At 41.5% G+C, this 26,635-nt stretch overlaps 1 protein-coding gene across 2 annotated transcripts in view; it reads left to right on the forward strand.

Annotated features, from left to right (window-relative positions):
• The first annotated feature begins 978 nt into the window (after positions 1-978).
• SYNPO2L (synaptopodin 2 like) overlaps positions 979-26,635 on the forward strand; it is a 61,690-nt gene continuing 36,033 nt past the window's right edge. The window contains exons 1-3 of one of the 2 annotated variants that reach the window (XM_070753942.1): positions 979-1,016; positions 9,460-9,613; positions 23,850-24,001. In XM_070753942.1, the coding sequence (XP_070610043.1) occupies positions 9,503-9,613; positions 23,850-24,001 (263 nt within the window). In that variant the 5' untranslated portion in view covers positions 979-1,016; positions 9,460-9,502. Of the gene's footprint in view, positions 1,017-6,577; positions 6,677-9,459; positions 9,614-23,849; positions 24,002-26,635 lie in introns of those variants that run through there. The other variant, XM_070753941.1, reaches the window with a different exon arrangement.

A 26,635-nucleotide genomic window follows, 5' to 3' on the forward strand; every position in this document is an offset into this window, starting at 1 on the left:
TTTAAGGCTTTACGAAAGGCCAGGATGGTGGGGGCAGTATGAATTTCCTGGGGGGAAGTTGATTCCAGAGGGCCGGGGCTGCTACAGAGTAGACTCTTCCCCTAGGCTCTGCCAGGCGGCATTGCTTGGTTGACAGGACTTGCAAAGGCCAACTCTGTGGGACCTGACCGGCCGCTGGGATCCGTGAGGCAGAACACGGTTCCACAAGTAATCCGGTCTAATGCCACGAAGGGCTTTATAGGTCCTAACCAACACTATATATAGTCTTGTAATAATATAGTTGTTTCCCCATCTTAAAATTCTTACCTAAACCCCTGAGGCTTAGATTCTGGGATCAGTGCACTTAATTCCCATATAATCCCATAGATTGATTGTATGCGTGTTTTTTTAAATATTCTGGGGCTGTTTTTATGAATTTTTTAGTTTAAAATTGTAATTGGATTGGTGGGTATTGGATTTGTTATTATGTACTGTTTTTACCCTGTTGTGAGCCGCCCCGAGTTTGCGGAGAGGGGCGGCATATAAATCCAATAAATCTAATCTAATCTAATCTAATACACCCCTCCTTGTGTCTGGACTTTTTATTTTGAGGAAGTTGTAACCTTCAGTCTGGCATTCTACTCATAAGTTTCATCCCACCAAGTTTCAGGAACACCCATCAAATCATATCTGCCTTCCGGCATTAAGACTTCTAATTCGTCCGGTTTGTTCCCAATGCTCCATCCACTTGTACAGAGTCACTGGAAACCTTGGGTAAAAAGCCTGACCTATTATTTCCTGTTTTCAATGCTCACTATTGGATGCCTCCACATCCTGTGACTGATTTCTGTGTATCAGTTCCATTCCAATATGCAGTATTTGTATTTTTTTTTTCCAGAGCCCCCTTCTCCTTCCCCGCCCCCAGAGGATTCAACGTAAAGCCCTCTGGATTAGTTTTCTGAAGCATCTTCTAAATACATTTTCTCGATTCTCAAGAGCTACAACCTGGAATCTCCTGCCTGGAATCTTTCGTTATGGTAATGAATCTCATGATGAAAGAACCCCATCTGTTCTGTGTTGCCATCTTTCTTCCTTTTGTTTCTCTGCCCTTCGGTTCTCAGTAATGTTTGATTGATTGATTGATTGATTGATTGATTGATTTTGTCCAATACACAATGAGGGTTTTAGTGGGTATACACATAGTAAAATACATGATGAAGGTTATGGAGGAGATACTCATAGTAAAATATATCTAAGAAAGAATCTATCTATCTTATCTATCTATCTATCTATCTATCTTATCTATCTATCTATCTTCTATCTTTCTATCTTATCTATCTATCTATCTTCTATCTTTCTATCTATCTTTCTATCTATCTTATTGATCTATCTATCTATCTTATCTATCTATCTATCTATCTATCTATCTATCTTATCTAACTATCTGTCTTTCTATCTATCTTATCTATCTATCTATCTATCTATCTTCTATCTTTCTATCTATCTATCTATCTATCTATCTATCTATCTTATCTATCTATCTATCTTACCTATCTATCTATCTATCTTATCTATCTATCTTTCTATCTATCTATCTTTCTATCTATCTATCTATCTATCTATCTATCTATCTTCTATTTTTCTATCTATCTATCTTATTGATCTATCTATCTATCTATCTATCTATCTTATCTATCTATCTATCTATCTTATCTAACTATCTGTCTTTCTATCTATCTTATCTATCTATCTATCTATCTTCTATCTTTCTATCTATCTATCTTATCTATCTATCTATCTTATCTATCTATCTATCTATCTATCTATCTATCTATCTATCTTATCTAACTATCTGTCTTTCTGTCTGTCTATCCATCTATCTATCTATTTATTTTGTCCAATACACAATGAGGGTTTTAGTGGGTATATATCTATATACACATAGTAAAATACGTGATGAAGGTTATAGAGGAGATACTCATAGTAAAATATATCTAAGAAAGAATAGAATAGAAGTTATAGGAGTAGAACATATCAACGAAAGAATAGAAGAAGAGATATAGGAATGGAAGAAAGGTATAGGAGATATAGGAGAGCAATAGGACATGGGACGGAAGGCACTCCAGTGCACTTGTACTCGCCCCTTACTGACCTCTTAGGAATCTGGATAGGTCAGCCGTAGATAATCTAAGGGTAAAGTGTTGGGGGTTTGGGGATGACACTATGGAGCCCGGTAATGAGTTCCACGCTTCGACAACTCGGTTACTGAAGTCATATTTTTTACAGTCAAGTTTGGAGCGGTTAATATTAAGTTTAAATCTGTTGTGTGCTCTTGTGTTGTTGTGGTTGAAGCGGAAGTACAGTGATCCCTCGATTAGCACGGTCTCGATTAGCGCGAAACGCTGCAACGCGGTTTTTCAAAAAATATTAATTAAAAAATAAGTCCGCGCTAGTTCTCTCTCTCTTTCTCTCCCTGTTGCCGGCGTGGTATATGAGAGAGAAAGAGAGAGGCAGAGGTCGGGCGCATTACCGGGAGGTGGAGGCAGCGTGGGGACGCTGGGTGCCGGGGACACCGAGGAGGGGGTGGACGTGGCCTCTCAGCTGCAGAGCCGAACAAGGGCGGAGGCAACGGCGGAGTCCGGCGCTGGGGCCATGCGGGGCCGCTCATCCAGGGGGGCGTGGACTGGCAAGTCGCCCTCCTTTCTCTTTCTTTCTCTCTCTTATACCACACCGGTAACAGGGAGAGAAAGAGAGAGAGCGGAGGGCACCTTGCCGGTCCACGCCCCCCTAGATGAGCGGCTCCGCATGGCCCCAGCGCCGCCCAGGCAAAGGGGAAACCCCAAGATCGCTTGCCGCTTGCCGTATTGCAGCGAAGGAGGCGAAGCAAGGCTCCAAGCTGCAATACGGCAAGCGGCAAGCGGCAAGCGATCTTGGGGTTTCCCCTTTGCCTGGGCGGCGGGAAGACCAAGGGAAGGTTCCTTCAGCCGCCCAACACCTGATCCGCTCCGCAGCGCGGCAGCAGCGAGGAGCCGAAGATGGGGTTTCCCCTTTGCCTTTACCCCATCTTCGGCTCCTCGCTGCTTCCGCGCTGCGGAGCAGATCAGCTGTTGGGCGGCTGAAGGAACCTTCCCTTGGTCTTCCCCGCCGCCCACACGCAAACTCCACCATCTGCGCATGTGCGGCCATGAAAAAAAATGGCGCGCATGCGTAGATGGTGTTTTTTACTTCCGCACCACTATAACACGGAAATCGATTAGCGCGGGAGGTCTTGGAACGTAACCCCCGCGCTAATCAAGAGATCACTGTAGTCGCCGATAGGCAGGACGTTGCAGCATATGATCTTGTGGGCAATACTTAGATCTTGTTTAAGGCGTCTTAGTTCTAGGCTTTCTAGGCCCAGGATTGAAAGTCTAGTCTCGTAGGGTATTCTGTTGCGAGTGGAGGAGTGAAGGGCTCTTCTGGTGAAGTATCTTTGGACATTTTCAAGGGTGTTAATGTCTGAGATGCGATATGTTGCTGATGCTTTGATGGGATTTGGTGTGTGTGTGTGTGCTGAGATCAGAATCCAGACTATAGAATCATGGCAATGGAGGTTGGTTTCAGTAGAATCTCAAGCAGTTCCCCCAAACGCTTTTCCTAACAGTTTCTCTTCTCTTTGGAAAAGATGCCATCCAGTGAGACCATTCATTCATTCATTCATTTATTCATTTATTTTCTTTTCTTTTCTTTTATAATTTAATTTAATTTAATTTAATTTAATTTAATTTAATTTAATTTAATTTAATTTAATTTAATTTAATTTAATTTAATTTAATTTAATTTAATTTAATTTAATTTAATTTAATTTAATTTAATTTAATTTAATTTAATTTAATTTAATTTAATTTAATTTAATTTAATTTAATTTAATTTAATTTAATTTAATTTAATTTAATTTAATTTAATTTAATTTAATTTAATTTAATTTAATTTATTATTTAATTGTTTGTTTGTTTGTTTGTTTGTTTATTTATATTTTATTTATTTATTTATTTATTTATTTTATATTTTATTTTATTATTTTATTTTATTTTATTTTATTTTATTTTATTTTATTTTATTTTATTTTATTTTTGATTTGATTTGATTTGATTTGATTTGATTTGTATGCCGCCCCTCTCCGTACACACGGGGCAGCTAACAACAATGATAAAAACAGCATGTAACAATCCAATCCAATACTAAAATAACTAAAAAAAACCTTATTATAAAAACCAAACATACATACAGACATACCATGCGTAAATTGTAAAGGCCTAGGGGGAAAGAATATCTCAGTTCCCCCATGCCTGATGGCAGAGGTGGGTTTTAAGAAGCTTACGAAAGGCGAGGAGGGTGGGGGCAATTCTAATCTCTGGGGGGAGTTGGTTCCAAAGGTCCAGGGCCGCCACAGAGAAGGCTCTTCCCCTGGGTCCTGCCAAACGACATTATTTAGTTGACGGGACCTAACAGGTCGCTGGGATTTGTGCAGCAGAAGGCGGTCCCGGAGATAATCTGATCCGGTGCCATGAAGGGCTTTATAGGTCATAACCAACACTTTGAATTGTGACCGGAAACTGATTGGCAACCAATGCAGACTGCGGAGTGTTGGTGTGACATGGGCATATTTGGGAAAGCCCATGACTGCTCTCGCAGCTGCATTCTGCACGATCTGGAGTTTCCGAACACTTTTCAAAGGTAGCCCCATGTAGAGAGAAATCCTTGTTATCTGTTTGAGTGATTAATAACACAGGCCAGGGCTAGTGTTTATCTACTTTATCTACTTATTTCTTCCTGTTCATTGCTTTGTTTTCCAATTCCAATTGAGTGCAGCACTGCAGGCTACTTCAGCTAACTACTAGGTGTAGTTCAGCAGTTCAAACCTCACCACCGTCTCAAGGTTGACTCAACCTTCCATCCTTCCAAAATGGCTGAAATGAGGACTCAAATGGTTGGGGGCAATATGCTGATTCTGTAAACCGCTTAAGTGCTATTGCTATTGGTATTGGTGCTCTCAGATATTGGGATTCACAATTAAAGGATTCTTAAAGTGAACCAAAATTGTAAGAAAGTCAAATTCTCCCAAAGAGCTAAGTACGTTGCAACTGAAATTTCACATTCTCCAAATATGTATTTCAGTTGCAATGTACTTAGCCTTCCTTCACTCTTCAGTGTTCTCAGATTAGTTTATTTATTGACTTGTAGATGTTGCTGGGAAGCCTAAGTGTTTTTGGCTGAGAGCCTCCTTTCTCTGTCCTTGGGTTTATTTATTTTATTTATTTATTTATTAGATTTGTATGCCGCCCCTCTCCGAAGACTCGGGGTGGCTAACAACAATAAAGAAAACAATGTAAAATCTAATATTAAAAAATAATCTAAAAAACCCCAATTTAAGAGACCAATCATACAAACAAGCATACCATGTATAAATTCTATAAGCCTAGGGGGAAGAGAAAAAAATTCAATTCCCTCTTGCCTGACGACAGAGGTGGGTTTTAAGGAGCTTGCGAAAGGCTAGGAGGGTGGGGGCAACTCTGATATCTGGGGGGAGCTGGTTCCAGAGGGTCGGGGCCACCACAGAGAAGGCTCTTCTCTTGGGTCCCGCCAAATGACATTGTTTAGTCTACGGGACCCGGAGAAGGCCAACTCTGTGGGACCTGACCGGTCGCTGGGATTCGTGCGGCAGAAGGCGGCCCCGGAGATATTCTGGTCCGATGCCATGAAGGGCTTTATAGGTCATAACCAACACTTTGAATTGTGACCGGAAACTGATCGGCAACCAATGCAGACTGCGGAGTGTTGGAGTAACATGGGCATGCCTTGGGAATCCCATGATTGCTCTCGCAGCTGCATTCTGCACGATCTGAAGTTTCCGAACACTTTTCAAAGGTAGCCCCATGTAGAGAGCGTTACAGTAGTCGAACCTCGAGGTGATGAGGGCATGAGTGACTGTGAGCAGTGAGTCCTGGTCCAGATAGGGCCGCAACTGGTGCACCAGGCGAACCTGGGCAAACGCCCCCCTCGCCACAGCTGAAAGATGTTTCTCTAATGTGAGCTGTAGGTCGAGGAGGACGCCCAAGTTGCGGACCCTCTCTGAGGGGGGTCAATAATTCCCCCCCCAGGGTTATGGACGGACAGATGGAATTGTCCTTGGGAGGCAGAACCCACAGCCACTCTGTCTTATCCGGGTTGAGCTTGAGTCTGTTGACACCCATCCAGACCCCAACAGCCTCCAGGCACCGGCACATCACTTCCACTGCTTGGGTTGGTGAGAAAAAGGCAAGTAGATCAAAGTTGTGCAAATTATTTTCTGGATTCTGCAGGGATTGCAGAATATATGCTTAGTGCATTTCATTCTAAAACTACTAGGAAAATATATTATGAGACTTATAAGAACTCTGGTTACCCTCTTTTCTTTATTCGATTGTTGCCAGCAGTACAGTATTGTAGCTGGGAGACTTTAGTTTGGAGAAAGCATTTTAAATCTTCGCAGCTGTCATTTTAATAAGATAACCTTATGCCCATCACCTTACGTCCCTAGGAAGGAGCAATGGCAAACCACTTCTGAAAAATTTTGCCAAGAAAACGGCAGGGACTTCTCCAGGCAGTCTCAGAAAGTTAGACATGATTGAATGGAATGGAATAAAAAGTTAAATCCAGAATATGCTCGAGCCACAAAGTAAGTAAAAATGGGCAACTTTTCGGCTTGTGTGTATGTTTTATATTTTGTCATATAATTCATGATAAATATATATTTTAGAACACAAAATAATAGAGTTGGAAGGGGCCATGGAAGTACAACGTCCTGCTTAAGCAGGCAGACCCTATACCAGTGATGGCGAACCTATGGTTCCGGTCACAATTCAAAGTGTTGGTCATCACCTATAAAGCCTTTCATGGCACCGGACCAGGGTATCTATGAGACCGCCTTCTGCCGCATGAATCCCAGCGACCGGTTAGGTCCCACAGAGTGGGCCTTCTCCGGGCCCCGTCAACAAAACAATGTCGTTTGGCGGGGCCCAGAGGAAAAGCCTTTTCTGTGGAGGCCCCGGCCCTCTGGAACCAACTCCCCCTGGAGATTAGGATTGCCCCCACCCTCCTCGCCTTTCGTAAGCTCCTTAAAACCCACCTCTGTCATCAGGCATGGGGGACCTGAGATATTCTTTCCCCCTAGGCCTTTACAATTCATGCATGGTATGTTTGTATGTATGGATGTTTGGTTTTACAATAAGGGTTTTTTATTTGTTTTAGTATTGGATTTACATGCTGTTTTTTATTACTGTTGTTAGCTGCCCCGAGTCTACGGAGAGGGGTGGCATACAAATCCAATAAATAAATAAAATAAATAAATAAATAATAAATAAATGGCACGGGTCCCACAGGTGGCACACGGAGCCATATCTGCTGGCACACAAGCCATTTTATTTTATTTTATTTATTTATTTTGTCCAATACACAATAATACACAATGAAGGTTATAGAGGATATAGTAGAGAAGAAATACGAGATATAGGAGAGACTATAGGACAGGGGACGGAAGGCACTCTAGTGCGCTTATGTACGCCTCTTACTGACCTCTTAGGAATCTGGAGAGGTCAACTGTGGATAGTCTAAGGGTAAAATGTTGGGGGTTAGGGGATGATACTACAGAGTCCGGTAAGGAGTTCCACGCTTCGACAACCCGATTACTAAAGTCATATTTTTTACAGTCAAGTTTGGAGCGGTTAATGTTAAGCTTGAATCTATTTGTTTATTAAGTTTGTATTTGAAGTTCTGATTCTTTTTGCCAATGTGTAGGACATTGCTCTAGCTCAGCTCCAATGTGATGTGTAGGCCAGCCAGATGATTTTTGACTCACACGGAGGCTTTGGGAATTAGTTTTTGGCTTCCAGAGACCCTCCGGGGAGATGGGGTAGATCGTTTTTACGCTCCCCTGGCTCCAGGGAAGCCTTTGGAGCCTGGGGAGGGGGAAACACAAGCCTACTGGACCCACCAGAAGTTGGGAAACAGGCCAATTCCGGCCTCCAGAGGGCCTCCAAGGAGCAGGGGAAGCTGTTTTCACCCTCCCCAGGCATTGAATTATGCAGATAGTGTGTGCCTACACTCTTTCGGCACCCGAAGGAAAAAAAGTTCACCATCGTCTTCGGAGAGGGGCGGCATACAAATCTAAGTAATAAATAAAATAAATAAAATCATTGCCCTATATCATATTAGACAAATACTGTATTTTTCGGTGTATAAGACGCACAGGTTTATAAGATGCGCCTAGATTTTATTTATTTATTTATTTATTCAATTTTTATGCCGCCCTTCTCCTTAGACTCAGGGCGGCTTACAACATGTTAGCAATAGCACTTTTTAACAGAGCCAGCATATTGCTCCCCACAATCCAGGTCCTCATTTTATCCACCTCGGAAGGATGGAAGGCTGAGCCAACCTTGAGCCGGTGATGAGATTTGAACTGCTGACCTGCAGATCTACAGTCAGCTTCAGTGGCCTGCAATACAGCACTCTACCTGCTGCGCCACCCCGGCTCAGAGGAGGAAAACAAGGAAAAAAGCATTCTGAATCAAATGGTATAGGATTATATTGTTTAATAAAATACCAGTGTAGCAGAATACTTTTTACAACCACGTATACCCTTTTAAACCATGTATACTTTTAAAAAACACCATGTACACCTTTTACAGACTTCAAACTTGACAGCTTCAAGACTTGTGGACTTCAACTCCCTGAATTCCTCCACCAATCATGCCAGACTTGATTGGTTCTCTCCCCCTCCCCATACCCACCCACCCCACGGTTCAGATTCAAGGGCTCTTCTGGTGAAGTATCTTTGGACATTTTCAAGGGCGTTAATGTCTGAGATGTGACTGAATTTACATAGAGATTCTACTGAATCTCTATGTGTCCAGTCATTTCATGTGTTGCCCACTTCACTCCCAGCAAGAAACAGAGGCGGCTTTGATGCAGGTGAAACAAACTTCTTAATGCGGGCAATAAGTAAACAGCAGAGAAAAAATCTTTCGGGAACTTTTGTAATTCCATGTTTTATTGCAGTGCTTAAATCAAATCCTCCCCAGCTGGAAAAGAGTGAGACAAAGCTCCAGAAAGGCAGGAGGTGAGCTATTTTGAGCCATGAGTCTGGAGTGAGACATCCAGGATCTCTTTCGCGGGGAGGTGGAGAGGACAGAGAGTGAGATTGACAAGATACATGTGCAAATAACTCTGGCGTCTTACCAAAAGGGGTATGAAGAGCCTGGCAATGGCCTGCTCAGCAGCTGGACATTTGGAAGAGTATCGGGTGTTGGGCTTTTACTGTGCCTGGGAAAAGGATGGGGGTGGGGCAGGGAGAGGCTCAAAGGTTGGGAGGGACTAAGAGAAGGTAGATGCTACTTGCAGCAATGGACAAGAAGCAATGGACAAGTAGCTTTCTCTAAGAGCTGGAGATTTATTTTGCAGGCAAGGTGTTCGTCACCCTACGCGCAAACGGGGTACCGAGGTGATGGGAGCCGATGAGAAAGAGGAGGTGCTTGTAACGCTCTCTGGAGGAGGCCCCTGGGGATTCCGCTTACAGGGAGGCTCTGAACAAGACAGACCCCTCCAGGTATCCAAGGTAGGACCTTCTAGCTCTCTGGAGTGGACACAGGCACAGCGGGAAGTGATGAGAATCCATTTACTCCATTCCAAGTCTTTTATTTTCAGGACAACCAACAGTCTCCCTTGGAGTTTAAATAGCTCCGCTTGTTGTAAATGCAAATTATTCTTTTTTTAAAATACAAGTATAATAAGCTTAAAGGTAAAGTTTACAGAGAGTTACAGAGGTCCATTATATTCCTTAATAATATATTCCTTAATATACATATTGTTACAGTAGTTCTATTCGTGTTTCCTTCTTAGTTTAAATTCCAGTGACCATATATGTAAATGCAAATTATTCTAAATTTCAAATACATAATCGTATGGATCGTTGTTGCCAAATGATCCGTATGATCTCTGCAGCCAGCATTTTTATTTGCATGTTACTAAGTTTCGTTAGCTGAACAAGCAATATTTTAAAATTTAATCATCAAGTAATGCGCTAAAGAAGAACCCCAAATTTACTGCTGCCCCAAAGGGATATTTTTAAATTTTACTGAAAAATTTATTTACTGTTTTTCCTTCCCAATAATGGTTTAATTAATCCCAAATAAGTACAGCTTCTATTAAAAAAAAGTAGATGGCAAGCAATATCTTAAAAGTATTTTGAAATTTTTGTTATGCAGAAGGGATTTTTTCTTCGTAGTAATGTCTACTATAATGAGTAGTACATCTTCCAAATTTGTAATTCATGATTTAAAGCAACATTTTTACCCATTTACATCTTTCAACTCAAACTCAGATGTTTAAGCTACTAGGTTTTAAAAAGTTGAGTCAAAAATATACAAACCATGTATGATCAAAAATGAAAACAAAAATGGAATTTAAAAAAAGGCAGTGGCAATATTGCTTGATTTCCAGAGTATTTTGGTCTTAAATAGTGTAATAAAAATGTTGAGAACTCACTGATGAGTATGTGCACTGAAAATTGTTTAGCAAACTGTTTCCCCTTGAGAACTTTTAAACTGGATCTGTATCTGCCACAGAATCAAATTAATCTGTGTGCATATATTATATCCACATTGCCCTAAAATTAAACCACTCTGAAACCAATGCAGTATAAACATCTTGTCTTATAAAAGCGAATTGTTTCTAACAGAACCTATGATGAATGCATACTATTTGGTTATATCAGAGTTACACTGTACTGTCTAATGATTTCTCTTCTGTGAACTATCAGATGATTGATTGGAAATGATCAATCAAATGCATTTTATTCCCATATTGCTTTTCTGTCCATGAATCTATAGAAGCTGCCAACAGCAGATCTGTAGATCTATTTAAATTAATAATAAACATGCAACTAACCTACAACTGATACTAAAACCATTACCTGTAAGAGCCTTATATATTGTCTGTCTTTAATAACTGGACAGAGAATACTTGTATTATTTATTTATTTATTTATTTATTTATTATTTATTTATTCTTTGTCCAATATACAATACATATGGAAGAGAATAGACATTAAGTAATATATATATAAGATAGAAAGTAAAAAAAGAAGAGAAGTAGATGGGAGGGAGAGAATATATATGATATTATAAGAGATAAGGAGTGAATATATAAGTATATATGATATATATATACTATTACTGTTCTCTAATGTCGCTGAAATGAAGGGGGTTAAGAACTGAAATGAAGCTGAGTATAAATGAATTGTCCTCACCATCTCAGTTATGTGGAAGTGATAGTCCTTTTCTTCAGAGAATTAGCAGCTCACTGAAAACTGGCAACCAATTAGAAGGTTCTTTTTTTTGGCAAAAGGTGAGTGGCGATATCTCAGCCAATTTATAACCACTGCCAATAAGCGAGGACCTCATGATATCTCCTTAGTTTCAAGTCAAACAAACCCGCCACACACCTTTTTCTCGCCCCATGCACAAAATCTTTAGAACAAATGTGAGTCATCATGGTTTATGACTTAGTTTAATCCCATTTTAGGTGTTCCATCATGCCCTGGCCTTGATGAGACAAAGTAGAAGGCAGGATGAGCCGGGATTTACAGACGAAACTATTTACAGCTGTTGTCCTACATCATTTATGCAATTTAAGTTAAAGTTAGAATCGTTACTGAATTGTAAACGTCTTGTTGCTGCTCCTTTTCCCATCTTAATAATAATTAATTAATAATTTATTGGATTTGTATGCCGCCCCTCTTCGCAGACTCGGGTCGGCTAACAACAATAATAAACACAACATGTACAATCCAATAATAAAAAACAACTAAAAACCCCTATTATAAAACCAAACATACACACAAACATACCATGCATAACTTGCAATGGCCTAGGGGGAAGAGCTATCTCAACTCCCCCATGCCTGGCGGTATAAATAAGTCTTGAGTAGTTTACGAAAGACTGGGAGGGTGGGGGCAGTTCTAATCTCCGGGGGAAGTTGGTTCCAGAGGGCCGGGGCCGCCACAGAGAAGGCTCTTCCCCTGGGGCCCGCCAAACGACATTGTTTAGTCAACGGGACCCGGAGAAGGCCAACTCTGTGGGACCTTATCGGTCGCTGGGATCTTATTTTTCTTTTAACTGCTGTATTTTTTTAAAACTTCATTTGCATTAAGAACAATTTTTGGGCGAATACGGATAGGAAATGCGCATTGTCCCATTTGGGTGTCAGGATTGAGGACCGGGAGTTGTGAAAGTGTAATTCATCTGTAGGAGTTGTGAAAGGGATGGAGTGAAAGTCTACTTGTAGAAGCCATTTGTTGCCACCATCAGTCCAGAATTAACATCAGGCTCGGGGGGGGGGGGGGCACCTGCCAGGATGGGGGGGGGGAACGGGGTAGCAAAAATGGAGCTCCACCCCAGAGCACCCAATTTGCAATGAAAGATGTTGAAAGAAAACGCAGGGCGTCCTGCATAAGCCATGCCCACAGCGTGGTAGTAAAAGTTTTGGTAGCCCTTCACTGATCAGGCTCTTTGAGGCAGGTCTGCAGGACAAATAGAATAGAATTCTTTATTGGCTAAATGTGATTGGACACACAAGGAATTTGTCTTGGTGCATATGCTCTCAGCGTACATAAAATAAAATATACATTTGTCAAGAATCATGTGGTACGACACTTAATGATTGTCTTAGGGGTCAAATAAGCAATGAAGAAGCAATATTAATGAAAATCTTAGGATATAAGCAACAAGTTACAGTCATACAGGCAACATGGGAGGAAATGGGTGATAGGAATGATGAGAAAAACTAGTAGAATAGAAGTGCAGATTTAGTAGAAATGTAAGGGAGAAAAGAATCCTGGGTAAAAAGTTCTGCCAGGCCATTAGGATTCAGCTGACAAGAGGATTACCGTAAATTGCACAATCCTTTTTTTTAAAGAAGTTTTTAAAATTATTTTTCATAGACAAACAAATACAGATAAAATTCAACATTCAAGGAGCTACCACTGCTCCGCTTATCATAGAAGTCTAATACTCCCAAAAATACCTAACTATAATCAGATCGATTCAGAAATATAGCACGCTCACTCTATATTCTTATTAAATTTAACTCTGTTGTTTATACATTATAGATTATATAACTTTAATTGATTTTCTTATCTATAAAACATAAAATACTTAAATTAGTAATACAATATTAAAAAATAATACTTTAATATTAGTGATATTGCAAAAAAAGACTCTATACTTTTATTATTTTTAAACTATTACATTCTATCTATTACTGTCATGTTATTTAATTAATTAATTAATATTTACTTATTTAATATAACTAAAAAGAAGAAGAAAGAAAGAACACATTGTCATATTAATTTCTAAATATTCTTTCATCTATACATACAATTAACCTTCTAATTAATAAATGCAAATAATTATAAATTCTTACTTATATAATTTTACCACTATTTTTAAAATTTCACCATTTATATACTTTATCCCATATTTTATAAAATTCTGTTTCAGCTTGATTATTTAAACGTTTTGTCATCATGGGATGGACTGCTCCAGTGATGGGCTCATACCGGAACGGCCAGGAACGTAGTTCCAGTAGCAAAGTTTGGAGCTCCACCCCAGACCACCCAATTTGCACTGAAAGATGTTGAAACAAAATGCATACGTTCGACTACTGCAACGCTCTCTACATGGGGCTACCTTTGAAGAGTGTCCGGAAACTTCAGAATGCGGCCGCGAGAGCTATTGTGGGTTACCTAGGTTTGCCCACGTTTCTCCAACACTCCGTGGCCTGCATTGGCTGCCGATCAGTTTCCGGTCACAATTCAAAGTGTTGGTAATGACCTATAAAGCCCTACATGGCATCGGACCAGAATACCTCAGGGACCGTCTTCTGCCGCACAAATCCCAGCAGATGATAAGGTCCCACAGAGTTGGCCTTCTCTGGGTCCCGTCGACTAAACAATGTTATCTGGTGGGCCCCAGGGGAAGAGTCTTCTCTGTGGCGGCCCCGGCCGTCTGGAATCAACTCCCCCCAGAGATCAGAACTGCCCCCACCCTCCTTGTCTTTCGTAAATTACTGAAGACCCACCTATACCGCCAGGCATGGGGGAATTGAGACATCACCCCCAGGCTTACAGAGTTTTATGTATGGTATGCTTGTGTTGTATGGTTTTTAAATGATGGGTTTTTAGATGTTTTCTTTTCATTATTAGATTTGTTACGCTGTATATTGTATATTGTTTTTGTCATTGTTGTGAGCCGTCCCGAGTCTACGGAGAGGTGCGGCATACAAATCTAATAAATTATTATTATTATTATTATTATTATTATTATTATTATTATTATTACTATTATTATTATTATTATTATTATTATTATTATTATTATTATTATTATGTCAATACAACACAGCAAACGAGATCACTATGCTGGATTTCGTATTTCATCACCAGTCGGGCGCTTCCCAAGCACCTAGGACTGCGTGATGTAGTGGCGAATTATGTTTGCCGATCCCAGTAAAGTGGCCTTTTGCAATTGACAGATGGAGATTTTGTCAATTCCGATGGTTTTCAAATGTCCGCTGAGATCCTTTGGTACTGCGCCCAGTGAGCCAAGTACCACTGGGACCACTTTCACTGGCTTATGCCAGAGTCATTGCAGCTTGATTTTTAGATCTTCGCATTTCACTAATTTCTCTAGCTGCTTCTCCTCAATTCTATATTATTATTATTATTATTATTATTATTATTATTATTATTATTATTAGATTAGATTAGATTAGATTAGATTTATTGGATTTATATGCCGCCCCTCTCTGCAAACTCGGGGCGGCTCACAACAGGGTAAAAACAGTACATAATAACAAATCCAATACCCACCAATCCACTTACAATTTTAAACTAAAAAATTCATAAAAAACAGCCCCAGAATATTAAAAAAACACACATACAATCAATCTAACACCAAAACAACATGGGCAAGGGGGAGATGTTTCAATTCCCCCATGCCTGATGGCAGAGGTGGGTTTTAAGAAGTTTGCAAAAGGCAAGGAGGGTGGGGGCAATCCTAATCTCAGGGGGGAGCTGATTCCAGAGGGTCGGAGCCGCCACAGAGAAGGCTCTTCCCCTGGGTCCCGCCATACGACATTGTTTAGTCGACGGGACCCGGAGAAGGCCAACTCTGTGGGACTGAACCGGTCGCTGGGATTCGTGCGGCAGAAGGCGGTCCTGGAGATATTCTGGTCCGGTGCCATGAAGGGCTTTATAGGTCATAACCAACACTTTGTTATTATTAGCCACACCCACAGTGTCGTAGTAAAAATTTTGCTAGCCCATCACTGGACTGCTCCCAAGCAAGCTGTACTGGAAGTTGCTGCTCTCTCGTCTTCTCAGCTGCAAAGGCAGGTCAAGTTGCCCTTCAGTTCATGTCTTTCTCTTGGAACCGAGCACTTCAGTACTCAGTGGCCACCTGACGTTGCTGCTTAGCTGTTTCTTCTCTTTCGCCCCCTCCTCTGCTCAAGGGTCGGATTCTGGCTCGGACTCAGTGCTGGCCTGGTTTTTAGAGAGAAAATTTCCACAGAGTATTTGAGACTCTCTTCTTATTCGAGGAGTCCTCCATTATACTTAAGAGGTCATGGAAACAAGAATGTTTCACATTTACTTGGGCCTCGGGTTTGGCATAGCACGCTGATCCCAACAAAAAGTTTTGCTCTTTTTTCTAAGTTTTGCATGACACATGGGATTAATCAAACAACACGACAAATTAAACTGAAATACGGTCGGCTAATTTGTGGCTTTGTGTCATGTGAAAATAGCCTGCTTTCATTTGTACTCTTGCTTTGTTTCGTATTATCTCCGAGACCGCCTTCTGCCGCACGAATCCCAGCGACCAATTAGGTCCCACAGAGTGGGCCTTCTCCGGGTCCCGTCAACTAAACAATGTCGGTTGGCGGGCCCCAGGGGAAGAGCCTTCTCTGTGGCGGCCCCGGCCCTCTGGAACCAACTCCCCCGGGAGATTAGAACTGCCCCTACTCTCCTTGCCTTTCGTAAGCTCCTTAAGACCCACCTGTGTCGTCAGGCATGGGGGAACTGAGGCATCTCCCCTGGGCGTACAATTTATGAATGGTATGTGTGTATGTATGTGTGTTAGGAAATGGGGTTTTTAAAATGTTTTTTAGTAGGAATTTAGATTTGTCGCAAACTGTCTTTTTCACTTGTGAGCCGCCCCGAGTCTGCGGAGAGGGGCGGCATACAAATCTAAATAAATAAATAAATAAATAAATAAATTACTCTTATTTTGTCACCTCTCCTTTTTTCACTTTTTACCAAAATCTTTAAAGTGTAAGCAAAAAAGTTTCACTCCAACGCTAAAAGTTTCCAGTTTGCTTCTTGTCACAGTCTATTTTTATATCTCTGCAGCCAATCACAAAATATTATTATTATTATTATTATTATTATTATTATTATTATTATTAATTGGATTTGTATGCTGCCCCTCTCCGCAGACTCGGGGCGGCTAACAACAGTAATAAAACAGCATATAATAATAATCCAATACTAAAAACAGTTAAAAACCCATTATTATAAAAAGCAAACATACATACAGATATACCTTGCATAAAATTGTAAAGGCCTAGGGGGAAAGACTATCTCAATTCCCCTATGTCTGGCGGCAGAGGTGGGTTTTAAGCAGCTTACGAAAGGCAAGGAGGGTGGGGGCAGTTCTAATCTCTGGGGGGAGTTGGTTCCAGAGGGCCGGGGCTGCCACAGAGAAGGCTCTTTCCCTGGGTCCCGCCAAGCGACATTGTTTAGTTGACGGGACCTGGAGAAGACCCACTCTGTAGGACCTAACTGGTCACTGGGATTCGTGCAAAAATACCTTTTCCCACAGAAATTACATTCGGCATTTGCTCATTTTCACACAGAAGTGAAATTCAAAACAGGGAACACAATTTTTCTTATTTTAAATCTATATTTTCCTGCTCTAAGAAAATGAGAATCACTATGGAAAGAACCTGAAGAGGAAGCCAAATATTAGATTAAAAAACCAACCACAAATCCATAGTTTTCTCATTTAAAATTACCTTTCTCAAAAACTCTCTTTCATTCAAGGCCCTCTTTCTCCCTCCTACTATTTGTAGCCACAGAAAGACCTACCTGCCTGATTTCCTCCTCTGGTTTGGGTTACACCAAGGTGTTGCTATTTGTAAGAATTAGCCTATGAATGGAGGTTGAGACTTCATTCATGGGCTCCATGAGGCCTTCCCGGCACTTTTCTCTAGCTTAATTTTCCGTACAATGTGAAACTTGTTACACATCTGGATGGCATTTGGCTTAATCCACTCTGTTTTGTGTTGCACTATATGATGGATATGGGTTAGTCTATTGTCCTGTCTCCAGGGGTGGGGGGACACACACAGTGGGGTAGTGAAAATGGAGCTCCACCCGAGAGCACCCAATTTTCATTTTCTTTTTTCCCCTGTAAATTTGAGTTATTTTGCCTAAGTAAATACTTTTGCATTTATTGTATTTCTGAAGCCTAAGCCAGATGATAGATTTTTAAAAACTAATTTCTGTTGATGGTGTTTTAATTTGGAACCTTACGCTGAGCAGGGCATAGATTTCCTGATCCAAATGGCTTGTGAGGGATAGACTGCCATATTTGTCAATCATATTATTGTATATTCATGGTTATTATAATTGTCGCTATGTGGATCATTTATTTTGCTTAAATTGATTTTCAGTGCCTCCTCTACTCACCTCCTGATGATGTTATCTACCGTATTTTTCGGTGTATAAGACGCACCTTTTTCCTCCCTAAAAGAGGCTGATAATTAGGGTGTATTTTATACTCTGAATGTAGCTTTGTTTCAGCCCTAACTAGCTGCTAACGATGTTCCCAGCTCTTACCTTGCAGGCTCTTTCATTGTTTCTCTCTGCACATAATGTTTTCCAAGCCCTAAGTCTTTGCAGGGTTTTTTTCATTGGTCAAACTTGTTCAGGATAAGTTTCTTTCCAGCTCTAACCAGGTGCTAATGATGTTCCCAGCTCTTACTGGCTTGCAAGCTCTTTCACTGTTACTCTCTGCCAAGAATGTATTCCAAACCTTGTCTTCGTAGGGGGTTTACTCATTGCTTTACTTGCTCCAGATGTTTCTTTCCAGCCCTAACCAGGTGCTAACGATGTTCCCAGCTCCTACCTGCTTGCAAGTTCCTTCATTGTTACTCTCTGCAAAGAAGAATGTTTTCCAAGCCCTAAATATTTGCAGGGTTTTTTTCCATTGCTCTACTTGCTCAGACTGTTTCTTTCCAGGTGCTAATGATGTTCCCAGCTCTTACTGGCTTGCAAGCTCTTTCAATGCTAGTCTCTCAGAATAATTTTTTAAAGCCCTTAACCAGGGGATAAAATAATGTCCTGAAGCTGACCAGACTAAGGACACTAGCCAGATGAATACCTGGTAAGCAGGATCTTTTCCCTGTTTTCCTCCCCCCAAACTAACATGCGTCTTATATTCTGGTGCATCTTATACTCCGAAAAATATGGTATTTAGTTGAGTCTCATTCTCCCACCTAAGTCTCTTGTGGAGGAGCATAGCTGATGCTTACCAATTGTAAGGATATAAGAAACAACAGGAAATTTTCACATTTTAGACAGATACATAAATAAAGAAGACAAAAACATAGAAATGAGACACAAGGAAGGAATCTGTTAGATTTATATCAAAAGATTTATATCAAAAGTATTATGTTTATGTTTATTTAGAAAGTATTCCTTTCTTGCCATTCATAACAAGAAATTTTATGTTCTTGGCTCCATTTATTTGCCTGAGGATTCATATATTCTCTGGCTTTGGGACATTTGATTTGATTTTATTTTAATTTATTTATTTATTTTATTTTATTTTATTATTTTATTTATTTTATTTATTTTATTTATTTTATTTATTTTATTTATTTTATTTATTTTTTATTTTATTTATTTTATTTATTTTATTTATTTTATTTATTTTATTTATTTTATTTATTTTATTTATTTTATTTATTTTATTTATTTTATTTATTTTATTTATTTTATTTATTTTATTTATTATTTATTTTTTATTTTTTTATTTTTTTATTTTTTTATTTTTATTGTATTGTTTTGTTTTGTTTTGTTTTGTTAGTTCAGTGTTTCCCAACCTTGGGAACTTGAAGATATTTGGACTTCAACTCCCAGAATTCCCCAGCTGGCAAATGCTGGCTGGGGAATTCTGGGAGTTGAACTCCAAATATCTTCAAGTTCCCAAGGTTGGGAAACACTGAGTTAGTTAGTCCAATACACAATAATACACAATGAGGGTTATAGAGGATATAATGTATTAAAGGGGGAATAGAGGAGAAAATAAAGGAGTGAAATATAACTATGAGAGAATAGCAGAAAAAGATATACGTTTAGAAGAGAAGATATAGGAGAGACAATAGGACAGGGGACGGTAGGCACTCTGGTGCACTTATGTACGCCCCTTAATTTGGGTATAATCAACCTCATTCCTGGCCTAGCCAGAGACACTCCTGCCTCTCCTTCACCATTTCCGCCCCGAGTCTACGGAGAGGGGCGGCATACAAATCTAATAAATTGAAAATTGAATTTCATGCTTTAGAGCAGTGTTTCCCAACCTTGGCAACGTGAAGATATCCGGACTTCAACTCCCAGAATTCCCCAGCCAGCATCTGCTGGCTGGGGAATTCTGGGAGTTGAAGTCCAAATAACTTCACGTTGCCAAGGTTGGGAAACCCTGCTTTAGAGCCTGGATGTGAGGTCCAGAAAGTTAGGAAGGAAGGAACAGAAAGGCAGAAGGACATGAAGTTGAGTAAGGCCTTGCTCTGCTGCTTGATCCATGGTTTCGTGTTCTCATTCCACATTTTTTTAAAATGTTAAATGCAGGGGAAGGGCAAAGACTGAGAAAGGCCAGGAGGCTGGGACTTGTGCTAATAGATGCAGCAGATGGAACGGGCTACGGCTATTTTAGGATGGCAGCAGGAGCTGGACCCCAGAGGCTGATCAAAGCCCAACAAATTCCTAGCCAGGTCACAGCTCGCAAAACAGATACTTCCCCTTTCTTCTTCTCTCCATTTTAAACTGATAAGAACAGATGTGACACTTTTGCTGTGAAGACATTCGGGACGGTGCCAGATGTGAAGCTAAACTCTTAAGGAGTCAATTGCCTGCCCTTTAATTAATAGTTGTGTGTATGGTGATTTTTCTTTTTAATAGAGACTACACTGTGGTGTAATCTATATTACTGGCCCTGCAATCTAAATTACAATTGCTCCAAGTTGTTATTAATTAAAAGAAAGTTGAATGTTGCATCTTTAATTATCATTTTTAGCTTGATTGGTTAATAGACTTTCCAATCCTACTGTATCAATTGTGGCTTCTTTATTATACTTCCTAATCAGAACTTAGAATAAAATATTTGGAAGAGACTCTGGAAGGCTTTTAGTCCAACTCCCTATTTGAACAGGATACCCTATACCAGTGTTTCCCAACCTTGGCAACTTGAAGAGATCTGGACTTCAACTCCCAGAATTCCCCAGCCAGCATTCTGGGAGTTGAAGTCCAGATCTCTTCAAGTTGCCAAGGTTGGGAAACACTGCCCTATACCACTCTGGAGAAACAGTTGTCCAATTTCTTCTTTAAAATCTTCAGTGATTGGAGCACCCAAAACCTCTGGAGGCAAGCTGTTCCATTGATAAATTCTTCTGTTAGGGAATTTCTCCTTAGTTCTAAGTTGCTTCTCTCATTGTTTAGTTTTCATCCATTGCTTCTTGTCTTGACGTCAGGTACTGTGAACAATAGGTTCTGTTCTGCCGGGCTCTCTGGTAGGAGCCTCCCGAAAATTCAAGGGTACAAATTGCAGACACACACACGTTTGAAAATTCAAAACAATGTTCTTTATGACAAAATTCAAAATAAACTAAGCACTCTTTTTGTATTGCAAAGAGCACTCAACAACCGGGTAGTCTGTATAATTTCCCTTAAGCAGTCATTAAGTACTTAGCTAGCAGCTGTGAAGAAACTTCACACCCCTTCTTCTTCCAACGAAGTGAGAGACACACACACACACACACACATTGCTCTGCTGTGGTTTCAAAGGCGTGAAAAATCAATAAACAAAGTCCAGAAAACAGCAACTCGGGCCCCTCTCTGAAGACTCGGGGCGGCTCACAACAGCAACAATACAATACATAGAATACAAATCCAATAGAGTTAAAAAACGAGATTTAAAACCCATAGATATTAAAAGCAATCATACTGCACAATCACACCATTCTCATATATTACAGTCAGGAAAAAAGGTGGTGGTGGGGGAAAGAGATAGTTATTCCCCCCATGCCTGGTGACATAGATAGGTCTTCAACATTTTGCGGAAAGCAGGAAGGGTAAAGACAATTTGAATCGAATCTCCGGGGGGAATTGATTCCAGAGGGCCGAGGCCAACACAGAGAAGGCTCTTCCCCTGAGTCCCGCCAAATGGTATTGTTTAGTCGACGGGACCCGGAGAAGACCAATTCTGTGGGACCTGATTGGCCCCTGGGATTCGTGCGACAGAAGGCGGTCCCGGAGGTATTCTGTTCCGATGCCATGTAGGGCTTTATAGGTCATTACCAACACTTTGAATTGTGACCGGAAACTGATCGGCAACCTGTACATTTCCTCATCTGTAAGACTGGCAAACCCTCAACAAGACAACTGTGTGGTAAAACCATGTTTCCCTACCTGGTCCGGCCTCCAAACAGTTTGAGGGACCGTGAATCGGCTCCCTGTTTAAAAGGTTTGAGGACCCCTGATATAAACCAACAATATATGTCTGAAGGTTTAACGTTGTTAATGTATATAGCTTTAACTGTATGCTATTTCTGATTGGTTGCCACAAGAGGGAGCTAGAGATCATGGTTCTCTCTCTCTGATCTGATATTTTCTCTCTGATATACTTTCTTAGACATTCTGTTCTTTGTTGTAGCTAAACTGTGTTTATATGCTTGGTATCTTTGTTTACTGTTCATTTATTTATTTATTTATTTATTTATTTATTTATTGTTAGAGTTGGAAGGGATCATGTGGGTCATCAAGTTGAACCCCCTGTCTAAGCAGGAACCCTATAGCATCCTAGCCAAATGGCAGTCCAATTTCCTCTTAAAAATGTCCAGAGTATTGGAGTTCACAACGTCCACTGGTAGGTTGTTCCACTAGTTGATCGTTCTGACAGTCAGGAAGTTCTTCCTTATTTCCAGGTTGAATCTCTCCTTGGTCAGCTTCCAGCTGTTGTTCCTCCGGTGCCCTGGAGAATAAAGTGATCCCCTCCTCTCTGTGGCAACCCCCCGTATACCTGTAGACTGCTATCATGTCCGCTCTGGCCCTCCTTTTCTCTAGGCTATCCATGCCCAGTTCCCGCAGTCTCTCTTTATAAGTCTTGGTTTCTAGACCCCTGATCATTTTGGTTGCTCTTTTCTGCACCTTCTCCAGAGTTACAATGTCTTTTTTGAAGTGTGGTGACCAGAACTGAACACAGTACTCCAGTGGTCTGACCAGGACGTAGTAGAGTGGTATTAAGACTTCCCTGGTCTTGGAGTGTATTCCCCTGTTGATGCAGATTAGGATTGTATTGGCCTTTTTGGCTGCTGCTGCACATGACAAAGACAACTAGTAAGAAGACTTTGTAATTTGATATTCTTTGGACTGTTATTCTGACTATTATGTGTATGACCTGGACTGTTTTATCAGATTGTGCTATTTCTTAAAGTAAACTTTAACTCAAGTTAGTTTGTCTGTGTATGGCTGAATAATTATCCATAATAACTCTCATAAACATTACTGTGTGCATATACTTGTTATTCAAGGGTTATTTTGCGCAACAAATTGGCACAACTTGCACCACTCCATCATGGCCACTATACAGTGATACCTTGTCTTACAAACTTAATTGGTTCCGGGACGAGGTTCTTAAGGTGAAAAGTTTGGAAGACGAAACAATGCTTCCCATAGGAATCAATGGAAAAGCGATTAATGCGTGCAAGTCCAAAATTCACCCCTTTTGCCAGCCGAAGCGCCCGTTTTTGCACTGCTGGGATTCCCCTGAGGCTCCCCTCCATGGGAAACCCCACCTCCAGACTTCTGTGTTTTTGCGATGCTGCAGGGGAATCCCAGCAGCGCAAAAACGGGTGCTTTGTTGGCAACGGAAGTCTGGAGGTGGGGTTTCCCAGTGAGGGGAGCATCAGTGAAATCGCAGCATCGCAAAAACACTGAAGTCCTCGAAACCCCACCTCCGGACCTCTGTGTTTTTTGTGATGCTGCGATTTCACTGAGGCTCCCCTCGCTGGGAAACCCCACCTCCGGACTTCCGTTGCCAGCGAAGCGTCCGTTTTTTGCGCTGCTGGGATTCCCCTGCAGCATCAGAAAAACACAGAAGTCCGGAGGTGGAGATTCCCATGGAGGGGAGCCTCAGAGGAATCCCAGCAGTGCAAAAATGGGTGCTTCGCTGACAATGGAAGTTCGGTTAGGGTTAGGGCGGCGGGTTTGTAAGGTGAAAATAGTTTGTAAGAAGAGGCAAAAAAATCTTAAGCCCTGGGTTTGTATCTTGAAAGGTTTGTATGACAAGGCGTTTGTAAGACGAGGTATCACTGTATTGATTTTATTTTTATCGTACCCTGTAGATATGAATAGCTGGACTTCTGCCCAAGACTCTATCACTCCCTGTTGAAAAGTTAAATAAGTGATGGGGCACTTCTGGACTGCTGATTCCACTTCACTTTCCTTTTTTTAGATTCGCAAGAGAAGTAAAGCATGCCGCGGGGGCCTAAGGGAAAACGATGAACTTGTGTCTGTTAATGGAAAGCCATGCGCTGGTCTCTCCCACGCCACCACCATGCAGCTCATTGATTCTTCCAGTAACACCCTCAGCATTGTTGTTACAAGGTAAGGGAACCACAGGTGGGGCCGGGTGAAAGATTACTCCAAACCATTTGGATAAATTGAGTATTTTTAACTGGAACAGCAACATTGAATGCAATTTCACAAAGTTCCGGTGGAATCGTACTTGATTTCACAAATGTCACCAAAGATCTCTCTCTTCCACTCAGGCGAAAGCATGCATGAAAGGATCATGCATGGAAAGAGTACAAAGAAATGCCAACTTCTTCTCTAATATCTATTGTGCATATTTTGCGGATATGTTCATGCCAGAATGAGATCTATGAGACTCTGATGCACAAGCATTTATTATTTTATTTACAGTGATCCCTCGGTTAGCGCGGGGGTTACGTTCCAAGACCTCCCGCGCTAACCGATTTCCGCGTTATACTGGATGCGGAAGTAAAAACACCATCTACGCATGCGCGCCATTTTTTTCATGGCCGCACATGCGCAGATGGTGGAGTTTGCGTGTGGGCGGCGGGGAAGACCAAGGGAAGGTTCCTTCAGCCGCCCAACAGCTGATCTGCTCCGCAGCGCGGAAGCAGCGAGAGCCGAAGATGGGGTAAAGGCAAAGGGGAAACTGAAGCTTTCTCCTGTGACAGGGAGGGAATTCCGGACAGCCCTATCCCTTCAACAGGAAGGCGGGACTGGCACCTCTTCTTCTTCTCGCTCGGGAAGATGAGACAATCGCCGTCGCCCGTCCTCGTTCCCGCCCTTTCCCACCCCGTCCGTCTTTTCCTATCCAAACGCGCTCTAGTCACGAAACTTCTGGCAAGTCGTGCTCAGTTGGCAGCCTCCGATGCCCCCGAAGGTGCAACCCCGAGATGGGAATTGTGGAGGAGGTTGGATGTCCGAAACAAACGTGCTGTGTGTGCGTGTGAGGAGGGGGTAGGTGGTGGATGGTGCGCGTGCGTGCGGGAAATGATCCTCGCAAGCTTTTAAATTAAAGAAACATAGAAACATAGAAACATAGAAGACTGATTATTATTTTGATTATTTTATTATTAATTATTTTTTAATTAATATTTTTTGAAAAACCGCGTTGCAGCGTTTCGCGCTAATTGAGAACGTGCAAATCGAGGGATCACTGTATTGGATTTCTATGCTGCCCCTCTCCGAAGACTCAGGGCATCTTACAACATATAATAAAAAAACAATAAAATACAATGACAAATCCAATTAATTAACTAAAAATCTAACTTAAAATTATTATTATTATTTATTGGATTTGTATGCCGCCCCTCTCCGTAGACTCGGGGGGGGGGGCTAACAACAGTAGTACAAAACAGAATGTAAATCCAATACTAAAACAGCTAAAAACCCCTTATTTATAAAACCAAACATACATACAAACAAACATACCATGCATAAATTGTAAAGGCCTAGGGGGAAAGAATATCTCAGTTCCCTCATGCCTGACGGCAGAGGTGGGTTTTAAGGAGCTTACGAAAGGCGAGGAGGGTGGGGGCAATTCTAATATCCGGGGGGAGTTGGTTCCAGAGGGCCGGGGCCGCCACAGAGAAGGCTCTTCCCCTGGGCCCTGCCAAATGACATTGTTTTATTGACGGGACCCGGAGAAGGCCCACTCTGTGGGACCTAACCGGTCGCTGGGGTTCGTGCGGCAGAAGGCGGTCTCGTAGATACCCTGGTCCGGTGCCATGAAGGGCTTTATAGGTGATGACCAACACTTTGAATTGTGACTGGAAATTGATTGGCAACCAATGCAGAATGCGGAGTGTTGGTGTTACATGGGCATTTTTGGGAAAGCCCATGATTGCTCTCGCAGCTGCATTCTGCACGATCTGAAGTTTCCGAACACTTTTCAAAGGTAGCCCCATGTAGAGAGCGCTACAGTAGTCGAGCCTCGAGGTGATGAGGGCATGAGTGACTGTGAGCAGTGACTCCCGGTCCAGATAGGGCCACAACTGGTGCACCAGGCAAACCTGGGCAAACACCCCCCTCGCCACAGCTGAAAGATGTTTCTCTAATGTGAGCTGTGGATCGAGGATATCCCTGATATTTTAAAAATCAATTGTACACACTCATAGCATTCATCGGCCAGGGGGCCTAGGATCTAATTGCCCCAAGCCTGGTGACATAAATGAGTCTTAAGACTCTTAAGGAAGGCGAGGAGGGTGGGGGGAAGTGCGAATCTCTGGAGGGAGCTGATTCCAGAGGGCCGGGCCCCCCATAGAAAAGGCTCTTCCCCTTGGTCCTGCCAAGTGACATTGTCTAGCTGATAGGACCTGGAGAAAGCCAACACTTTGGGGCCTAACCAGTCCCTGAGATTCATACAGCAGAAGGTGGTCCCGCAGGTAATCTGGCCCAGTGCCATTTAGGGCTTTATTGGCCATTACCCACACTTTGAATTGTGTCTGGCAACCAATCGGCAACCAGTGCACTGCAGTCTGTGGAGTGTTGGAGAAACATGGGCATAAGCCCACTTAGCTAATGCACAGCATTTTGATAGTCTCTTCTAAGCAGGATGTCAGACTTGTTGTATCAGCTTTCCTATGCAAAGTTCAAAATAACACCTTTTCACTCTTGTTGCTGGTACTGTATAGTACTAGAGTATATGAGATATAGGCCCTTAATATTGTGGATATTATGGCTGGGATGATTCAATGCAATACGTTG

The sequence above is a fragment of the Erythrolamprus reginae genome, chromosome 5 (assembly GCF_031021105.1).
Source record: "Erythrolamprus reginae isolate rEryReg1 chromosome 5, rEryReg1.hap1, whole genome shotgun sequence".
Classification (NCBI taxonomy): Eukaryota; Metazoa; Chordata; class Lepidosauria; order Squamata; family Dipsadidae; genus Erythrolamprus; species Erythrolamprus reginae.